Source organism: Papaver somniferum, chromosome 5 (genome assembly GCF_003573695.1).
Source record: "Papaver somniferum cultivar HN1 chromosome 5, ASM357369v1, whole genome shotgun sequence".
NCBI classification, from domain to species: Eukaryota; Viridiplantae; Streptophyta; class Magnoliopsida; order Ranunculales; family Papaveraceae; genus Papaver; species Papaver somniferum.
In genome coordinates, this window is record NC_039362.1 from 198,290,327 (window position 1) to 198,300,433 (window position 10,107).

The window sequence follows — 10,107 nt, forward strand, 5'->3', positions numbered from 1 at the left end:
GCAGTGTGTCCGTCCGTAATTTTCATTTGGTTTTCTTTCCCCCATAAAGTGATGCCTAAAGAATCTGGCACAAAATCTTGCTACAGCAACTCAAATTCAATAAAGATATACACAACAAAATAAAAAACCCACTAATAAACAAACAATTCACCACATACACTATCATAACCACCACCTTCAATAAAAACCATTACCACCACCACTCTCCAAACTCAACACCACCACCACCTCCACATTCAAAACATAAATTCTGTAGAAACCCATTTTTCCAAATTTAATTTCAGCAACACCCAGAACCTCAATTGAACTCATTTCTCAAAAAAATTGCTTCAATTTTGAGTTGCTGCCATTTTCTTGTGTGTGTTACTACTAAAAAAAATGGCAAGCTCAACGCAAATTCAAGTGAAGGAAGCAGTTTACATAACACCATCATCACCAACACCATCACACATTCTACCACTCTCATCGCTTGATTCTCAGCTCTTCATCCGTTTCACAATTGAGTATCTGCTCATATACAACAATCCGGCGAGAACAAAATCCGCCGCCGACCGGAACGCGTTCACGTCGCGTATTAAGGCGGCATTAAGTGCTGCATTGGTCCCGTATTATCCTCTAGCTGGTAGAGTCAGGGCGCAACAATCATCCGCAGCGGCAGCAAATCTTGAAGTTGTTTGTAAAGCTCAAGGTGCGGCATTTGTTGAAGCTGTTTCAGATAGTATTTCAATCTCCGAGTTCCACAAAGCTCCACGTCATTCGACTCAGTGGAGGAACTTATTGTCCATACACGTGGCAGATCTTCTCCGCGGGTCCCCGCCGCTCGTCGTGCAGCTGACATGGCTTGCTGATGGTGCTGCTGCGGTTGGTGTTGGCATCAGCCACTGTCTCTGCGATGGTATTGGTAGTGCTGATTTCTTGAATTTTTTTGCTTCATTGACAACCGGTCAGTGCCGTGGTTTCACCGATTTGAAGGTGAAACCGGTTTGGGATCGTCGTCATTTGATGAACCCGGTTAAGTCTAGACGTGTTATGAATCGTTCAGTAATTGCACATCCTGAATTTAACCGAGTTCAAGATCTCTGCGGGTTTGTTTCGCGATTCGCAAGAGAAACGTTGACGCCTACGTCCGTTATATTTGATCAGAAATCGCTAAATGGATTGAAGAGACTCGCTTCATCAACTTGTCCACAAAAGGAGATGAAATTTACATCGTTTGAAGTTCTATCAGCTCATGTGTGGACGTGTTGGGCAATGTCACTAGGACTACCCTCGACACAGACGCTAAGATTGCTGTTTAGCGTCAACGTTAGAAACCGTATCAAGCCAAATTTGCCGGAAGGGTTCTACGGGAATGGGTTCGTTCTCGGATGCGCGCAAATTAGTGTTGGCGAGTTGACGGATAAGGGAATCGGATGGGCAAGCTGGTTGGTGAGGAAAGCAAAGGAGAGAATTGGAGATGAGTATGTGAAATCGGTAGTTGAGATGGTGAGTGAGTCGAATGCATGTCCTGACCCGGTGGGTGTTCTGATAGTCTCACAATGGTCGAGACTTGGCCTAGAAAAGGTCGACTTCGGAATGGGTAAGCCAGTTCATGTCGGACCGGTGCTTAGCGATAGGTACTGTCTGTTCTTGCCGGTATATGAACAGAGGGACTCAGTGAAGGTAATGGTTGCAGTTCCAAAGAGTGCTGCTGGGAAGTATGAGTACTTAGTTAAGAGCCCTTGGTCAAATTCCACCTGAAAGCTATTTGTTTGATTTTGTTGTTGCTTAGTGCTGACTTTACTTGTGCATCATTAATCAAAATCTACTCATTCTATAGTATTAGTATCAGTATGATCTCATCATTTTCTGACAGAACAATGAAATTGGATGCAGAACTGGATTGTAGATATAACAAGATCTCAGTCTGACACTAGTGGAATGTTTACATGGTATTGCAATAGGAAATTCACAGTTTCCGTAAAAACAACCTCATTCAGTAAAAAAGATAACCACAAAAATATACTCCCTCCGTCCCACTAATAAGTGACCTAGTTATTTTTAGATTTTGTCCCACCATTAAGTGACCTCTATCACTAAACAAGTAGATATTTCTAAAATTATCCTTTAATTGATTATAAGAAATATAAGAAATATGCATAATTTGATAGTCATGTTTATATTCGTTACATAGGTGTTTTAAAATGATATTCAATGGTACGAAGTTTGCGAACATCCGTGATGTAGTTTGAGAGATAAACTATTTTAAAATTTCACTATTTATTATCCATAAGGGTATAACTGTAAAAAATGTTTAAAAATACTTTTCTCCTTACTTGCCTTAAAAATTGTGCAAACTTGAAATAGGTCACTTAATAGCGGGAAGGAGGGAGTATAATTGCAGAGTCATTTTGATGATTATGAGTCTATGACAAAAGGCTGCAGCATCAACTGGAACGATTGCCCCAGTTCAGGCCTTTCTGCCTAAACATCCACTGCCACAGAATCTTTCAACTCTAGGTATTTCCCTGAACATATAAGATTGTAATATTTAACCTTTTGTAGTAGTACCATTTCCATTGAATAGATGATTATACGCCAACTTCACAGCAGCATTTCAGTCCTTTTTTCCAACCCATTTGGTTTAATCATTGCTTTCAGTATTATAATCAATACAAATATCAATTATAAGAGGCAGATCAGAAAGGCCGTGAAATATCAACTTCGCCAGCTTTTCAGATTCTGCATCTTATAGAGGCCGTGAAATATGAAGCTTCATTTCCAAATTTCAGAAGAGCTAGATCAGAAACCTTGAACTAAATTGTCTAACCAACGATTTCAATACGCAATATGTGATAAAACATGTCAACCAGAAGTCTAAAAAGAAGATATCTACGATTTCAATATCGAAAACTACAAGCTGCTCATAAAACTGATCGAGCGACCATGAGAATGAAAAGGCGAATTAACTCTAGGTGATAAAAGAAGATATCAGATCCGACTCATCATGCTTAGTGTATCAGCCATATTTAGTTACTACATTCATTCATACATGTAAATTTAAAATCACGACACAAGAAATTTGCATAAAAGTTGCTTCTGAATTTACCTAAGTGGCATTTTATAACCACTATGCACCTGAATGCACTCTGGTTCATGAATAATCCCCCACTACATTTCCCTTCCACAATCACCCATATCTGTTTGCGTTTCTTTAGTGCCAAAACACCGGTCTTCGTCTGTTTCCTCTTCTGATTCTCCCTCTTTGTTGTTGCTGCTCAACATAAATACCAGAGTTAACTGAAACTAAAGTCTCAATATAAGTTACCAACTCAAAGTCTTCAGGAAAACCATGTATCTTTAAAGTTCTAGCTCTTTCCAGCTTTGGGTTATAAGAAACCAAACAAATGCCCTCTCCCTCCTCTGGTCTACCTTCAAGTAAGATATCGCCATTCGGGAGAGTCTGTAAAGGCCTTCTGTAACTGAGATCTGTCAGTTGAGCAGTAATGTTCAAAAACTTACTCCAAGTGTTACCATTCATTGTCCACACATCAACATGATCGTCATGATGCTTGCAAATCTTAGGATGTTCCTTGTGATTCATACGGAGGATGCATAATTTCCCTTCCCACATACCCAATTCTGAAACCGAACGGTCTTTGTTTGAGTAGTTGTTAGGTAATGGCATATCATGGAATGTTTCATTGCAAATATCAAAAGAAACAATAACACCAGAGGACTCATTTCCAGTACGACAAACACTAACAATCCAATACAAAACACCATTAAGAAGGTACCCAGCATTTTTTCCAAAAGAAAAATTGAAAGGAATGAAACCAAGACTTCTCCATGTATTCAATCCTAAAGTATATAACCTAGCTTCAGAAACTACACCTGCATCAAACCCCACAATTCTTAACACCTTATAATCCTCAATTCTGCAATCATACCCAAACCGATACATAGTTAAGTAATCCTGTTGTTCTGCGGCAACAGAAGGAAATTCAATTGGAATTTCGGGTACTTCTTTATACTCTTTGGTACATGGGTTCCAAATGCAAAGATTCCCGAAACTATATGGTGCTATGCATATCAACCCGTTACAGGAACCAAGAATTTGCGGAACTGATTTTTGAGACATAAATGGAAAATCAATCCCCACAGCTTGACCTAAAAATGGTGTAGATTGTGAAGATAACACAGTATGATCTATGGAATAGAGATAAGTTTCTTTAGGTACCTCGTCGCTAACCAAGAGATTATAATTGTTCAATTGAAGAGCATGTTCAAGATGGAGATTTACAAACTTAGGGTTTTGAAATAGATGATTACACCAGTATTTGGAAACGCACCTGAACCTTGCAATGGACTTGACTGGTAACCATGAGAGTATATTCTCGATGATTTCTTCCGGTAACCTTGACATTACAGCTCTTCGCTCCTTCTACTTTTAACAGTGACGGACTTGAACATAAACAGACATTTGGGGATTTTTGAAGCATAATGTGCGAATACGATTTTGGAATACCTAAAATAGCCTTAGATATCTGATGGATAGGAGGGAATGTGGTTTGGTAAATGGTGAGGGCGGTTCCTATTGCAATAAATAATAAAGCTTTAGCCACTCTAGTCCTGTCCCCTTTGGCCTAATATTAGGAGGTCCAAATTTACCAAATCGTAAACGAGTTAGTCCATTGTTGAACGATTTAATTAAGGGTGTGCAGAAAAACTGAAACCGTGGATTTCATCCGTATCCGTCCACAAAATTATGGGTGAATCCCAATCCGCAAGATCTATGGGCCGGACACGGGTGGAAATCTCATATCCGCATACGGTGCAGTTGCGGCTAGACAATGAGAACCGCGGATTACCCGCACCGTAGGACAGTTAAGGAATGTAATAAAATTATTAGGGATAATATGGGAAGTATTGATTTTATATATAAACATTTTATCTTTGTAAAACCTAGAGTAATTCACTTTCACTTCATGCTCAACCTTCTTCTCTGCCTCTGAGCGGTTCTTCATTTCTCTACTCTAAGCAGTTATTCGTATCTCTAGTAAGTTTATTGGATCGTGTTGAAGAAGAAGTTAATGCATTAGCTGATTGCGCTGCAACCAGTAATTTTATTTATCTGTTTATTGTTGGATTCAATTGTAGAAAAAAGTTCTGGGTTTTTCATCTTTAAGTCTGAATCGTTCAGTATTTTCACATCCTGAATTTAACCGAGTTCAATACCTCTGTGGGTTTGTTTCGCGATTCGCAGGACAATCGTTGACACCTACATCGGTTATATTTGATCAGAAATCGCTAAATGGATTGAAGAAACTCACTTCATCAACTTGTCCTCAAAAGGAGATGAAATTTACATCTTTTGAAGTTCTATCAACTCATGTGTGGAGGTGTTGGGCAATGTCACTAGGATTTCCCTCGACACAGACGCTACGGCTGCTATTTAGCGTGAACGTTAGAAACCGAATCAAGCCAAATTTTCCTGAAGAATTTTACGGGAATGGGTTTTTATTGGATGCGCGCAAATTAGTGTTGGCGAGTTAACAGATAAGGGAATAGGATGTGCAAGTTGGTTGGCGAGGAAAGCTAATGAGATAATTGGAGATGAGTATGTGAAATCGGTAGTTGAGATGGTGAGTGAGTCGAGTGTGTGTCCTGACTCAGTGGGTGTTCTGATGGTCTCGCAATGGTCGATACTTGGCCTGGAAAAGGTCGACTTTGGAATGGGTAAGCCAGTTCACGTCGGACCGGTGCTTAGCAATAGGTACTGTCTGTTCTTGCCGGTCTACGAGCATAAGGATGCAGTGAAGGTAATGGTTGCAGTTCCAAAGAGTGGTGCTGGGAAGTATGAGTACTTAGTGTTTGTGGGTGAAAACCGTTTCTGCTGATTTCGGTAATTTCGTGTGAGTGCGGGTGAGAAACAAATCTAAACCCAAAACAATGTACCGCACATGAATACTTTTGATTCGAGAGATCAATTTGTACAATCCTGGCCTAAACCAAGAAGCCGTTCCAGGCTTGCTTCGGTCACAAAGTGAAGGAGAAGGGTTGGTCTTAGGGAGGGAAGCGAAGAAAGTGTTGAGGCCGGAATAGTTAATTCTGGAAGTGTGGGTGTTTTGCGACTTGTATCAGAAAGTTGAACTGGTGAGCTGAATGGAAAGCTACCAGGTGATTTCTGGATGTGGTATTGTTCTCCTGACCAAAAACTTGTTTTTGGTGGAGATAGGTGATACCTATTTATACAAGTCGCAATGAAACGTACCCTGGCCTCGTAAGAAGTGGAAGAGATTGAGTGGCAGAAGAGAATGGTAACGGGTAACGCCTGGAATTGATGTTTCCATAATGAGGATACGTTTCACCATTATCTCTTGCCATTACTAACCGCCTCACTCTTATGGCACTTTCTTGTAATGGGCGTTTTGCACGCCGCACGCTGTAAACCGCCAGACCAATACCCTGATGAGCATCCCCTAGTTTGTGACATGTTTTGATGTCTCGAGTGTTTTCATGGAAAATGTGTAGCATGTTGCTGTTTTCTTGGTGGTGCAGCCAAGGATTTGGCGTTGTGGCCAAATTTGGGCTTAACACAAACCGTGGAATTTGGCATTGCGGCCAAAAGTTTCCACAAGTTTGGTGACGAACTTGTATGCGGAGATTTTATCTCAGTAGGAAGGGTAGTCGTTGATCGTGGCTACCTTCCGTCGGTAACCTGGCAACTTTGTCTAAATTGGCTTGCTGAAACCCTAATTAGCGCCCTTTACTAGAATCTCCGTAGAATTCTCGTACGGACTCGGATTTTGATGATACGCCCCTCCATTCTGATCGGTAAAGAATTTCCTATCTCCCGCGCGGGAATATTTAGGTTTTGAGCTTGTTCGGTAAAACTCAGGAAGAATTCAGGAGGGATGTTGCGGGCCCGAGGTGTTTGCCTGGAATGGCTTGCGCATGCCTTTGGGCGCAGTCAAATTAGGATTTGACGGCACAAACCAAAGGATTTGGCATTGTGGCCAAAAGTTGCCACAAGTCTTGCGGTTTGGTGGAAAGCTTGTAAGGCTGAGATCTGCATCTCAGGAGGAAGGGTAGTCGTTGATCTTGGCTACCTTCCGTTTGGCGGCCAGTGGTATGGCGACATGCTAGTTTCCGCGGCATAGCGGTATGCCAGTTGCGACATGGCCGAAGCTAAAATTGGCATCGTGGCTGGATTTGGTAGCAACTTGCCCAAATTAGGGTTTGGCGTGTTGAAACCCTAATTAGTGCGTGTAGTATGCGCGTGCGGCATGTTTGGGAGCATTTTGGAAGTTGGCGCATTTTTGGGCAGCTAGCGTGTTTTGGGAAGCTAGCATGTCTTGGGAAGCTAGCGTGTTTTAGGAAGCTAGCGTGTTTTAGGAAGCTGGCGCGTTTGGGAAGCCAACTTGGTTTTTGAGGCCGTGACAGGTTTTGGAGCAACCTGATTGGTCAATGAAAGTAGGGGGCCGGCATGCTTAGGTCGCGGCCACACTTTTAGTATACCGTAGCGGGTTTGATTCGACCTGATTGGTCGATGGAAAGAGGGCCGACATGCTAGGGTGCGTCCGCACTTTTAGTGCGCTGTGGCGGATTTGGTTGCCTAGTTCGGCTAAGCATAATTTCGACCAACGGGGTCTAGTATACTGCGCGGGGCGTGAAACCCTAATTTTGCAAATTAGTCGGGTTTATGAGTTCTTTGTGAGTTATCACAATAATTGGCTGGATTTTGTATGTTGCCACACAAAAATATTTATCTACAGAATGCAGTGTGCTTTTTGTATGATCATTTCGTGCAATGGCCTTAACTTTGGTACTTGGAGGTTCATGCTACTCAGCTGCGAGTGAACATAAATCTGTCATGCCATACCGATTTAATGGTTCTACTAGGGGAACATAGCACGGGAAAGTACTCAGTGAGTCTAGTATTGACGAGGCGCCAGAATTTACAGAGTGTTATGGATAAAAGTATATTGAGCGAATCAATAAATGTGTCAGTGGAGAGGTTAGTACTCGCAACACCGTTTCCTTGCAGAGTGACGTCACATCTGATGCAAGGTTTTACGATTTTAGCCCTAAGCTAAAAACCACCATCAACATTAAGTCCCCTGCTTAACACGTAACAGTGGCATTGTTGCGGGGTAAGCATGAGATGGTGACAGGCGAGAGTAAAATCGAGAGAGCAATACGTGAAGAGATCGCCAAGAAAATTCAACTAACCTTTAGCGGAAGGCATGAGGAATCCGTGAATCCTTGTATTGACGACTTGGCGTATTTACGGCTTGACCAGAGGATGTTGGCGTAGAGTTTTGCTTCCCGGAACGTTGGTGCCAATTTGGGCCATGGGGTAGTGAAGATGGTGCTGCCGTCTTGGGAATGGCGGGCGGCCCGGTTTTGAACGGTGTAGATTGCGTTGCTTTGAACGGCGGAGATGGCGCTTCAATCTTGGCCGAGCGGAGATGATGTTGCGGAATTGCGAATAGCGCGGCTATCTTGGAAGGGTCGATGGCGCGGCTAGCTTGAAAGGACCAATGGCGTGGTGAAGATGGAGCCATGGAGCGTCGGTCTTGGGATGCGGAGAGGATGGCACTGGCTCGGTTGCGACGCGGAGATGACACTGGATAGGACGCAGATTGTTGGCATCGGCTTGGCCGTGGCGCTATTGGAAGTGGAATGTTGGAAACTGTCTTCAGTCCATGTAACGGTCGAAACTGGATTTAGTCAGCGGAATGGTGGAAACTCGATTCAATCAGCGGAGTGGTGGAAACTGGCTTCAGTTATGTGGAAGGATGACAACTGGCTTCAGTTCCGTGGAAGGATGGCGATTGGCTTCAGTTTTATGGAAGGATAGCGATTGGCTTCAGTTCCAAGGAAGGATGGAGAATGGCTTCAGTTTCGTGGAAGGATGACGAATGGCTTCAGTTCCTTGGAAGGATGACGACTGGCTTCGAAACTCCGACTATCAAACGGTGGTGATGACGTTACTTACTTGACCACGGAGCGGGTGGAAAATAGTGATGTTGGCTTGACCACAGAAATGGCGGAGATGGCGCTGCTGGCTAGGTCCGTGGAAAATTGGAGATGACACTGCAACTTCGGCCATGGACCATCGATGTTGGCGCTGAAACTTTGGACACAAAGCGCTGATGATGGTGCTGCAACTTCGGCCACAGAATGTTGATGTTGGCGCTCGGAGCATTGGCGCTGGATTGACCAAGGAGTGTTGCTGGTTGAGCGGCTTGTGTTCCTCGTGCTGGCGCGCTTCTGGTTCGATCATGGAGCATAAGTGTGGTGCGCCCAGTCATCTATTCCCGTTCATGGAGAAAGAAGGAATCCTTATTCTGTTCAAACTTTAGAAACGCCGTCCGCATGAAAAGAGTATCGACCCTCTTCTGTTTTCTGTTGCTCGTCCGGATTCGTGCAGTGTCTCTCCAGTGGATTCCAAAATTTACCAGACTCCATTGCATTCTTGGGACGAATGGATGAAACATATGCTCGGAAATGATCGTGTAGGGATGCTTGTGTGGTCAAAAATCTTCTGGAGCCAATGGATAAAATAGATGATTCGGGAGACGTTCCGTTGCCGATGTGCTGCTATCAAGTATTTCAAGGACTTTGTTCCAAGCGACATCCTTCAAACCATCTTCTGAATCTTGGACTATCGTATGGAATGGGATGCGGTGAGCAGTCCCCAGTTATACTTTTGTTAGATCCAATGGCATGGCCGAATATGTGAATGTATCTTTGTGGCGTGTTTTTGGAGTCTTTAATGCGCGTGTACGGCTTCATGTTGAGAAATCCTCGTGGATTGTAAAACTTCGATAGCGATGATGTTGAAATCATAAATAGCCTAGTTGAGGGGAGTGAAAGCGTCCCATGCTGGTAGTCCCCATGTGTAGCCTACTTTCATCGCATCGTCTTGAATCCACGTCCACGGTATTTGATACAAGATTATTGTACTTTTCTGGATGTGACACTGGGATGCTCAGGATATCACATGGACGAAATATTCTGGATAGCGAAGAGGTAGAAATGAGAGAGTTATGTTGTTTATCGTGGCTCCTTATGTTTCTTCAAGAAAATGTTTCAGCCGCGTCTCTGGAGTTATCTCAC

At 43.1% G+C, this 10,107-nt stretch overlaps 2 protein-coding genes and 1 pseudogene across 3 annotated transcripts; 2 read left to right on the forward strand and 1 right to left on the reverse strand.

Moving 5' to 3' along the window:
- On the forward strand, positions 1-2,574 carry LOC113284228 (omega-hydroxypalmitate O-feruloyl transferase-like). Of its 2 annotated transcripts, XM_026533639.1 has the most exons (2): positions 1-1,662; positions 2,347-2,574. In XM_026533639.1, exons 1-2 carry the CDS (start codon positions 379-381, stop codon positions 2,353-2,355), a joined length of 1,293 nt encoding a protein of 430 aa, XP_026389424.1. In that variant the 5' UTR covers positions 1-378; the 3' UTR covers positions 2,356-2,574. The 2 variants fall into 2 exon arrangements, with proteins under 2 accessions (XP_026389424.1, XP_026389423.1); XM_026533638.1 differs by lacking the exon at positions 2,347-2,574 and having other exon boundaries at positions 1-1,845.
- Positions 2,575-3,193: 619 nt separating this feature from the next.
- Positions 3,194-4,405, reverse strand: LOC113280528 (F-box/kelch-repeat protein At3g06240-like). Its single transcript, XM_026529140.1, has one exon. The coding sequence runs from the start codon at positions 4,403-4,405 to the stop codon at positions 3,194-3,196; it is 1,212 nt and encodes a 403-aa protein (XP_026384925.1).
- A 124-nt stretch (positions 4,406-4,529) lies between these two features.
- Positions 4,530-9,367, forward strand: LOC113280529 (annotated as a pseudogene).
- The last annotated feature ends 740 nt before the right edge of the window (positions 9,368-10,107 follow it).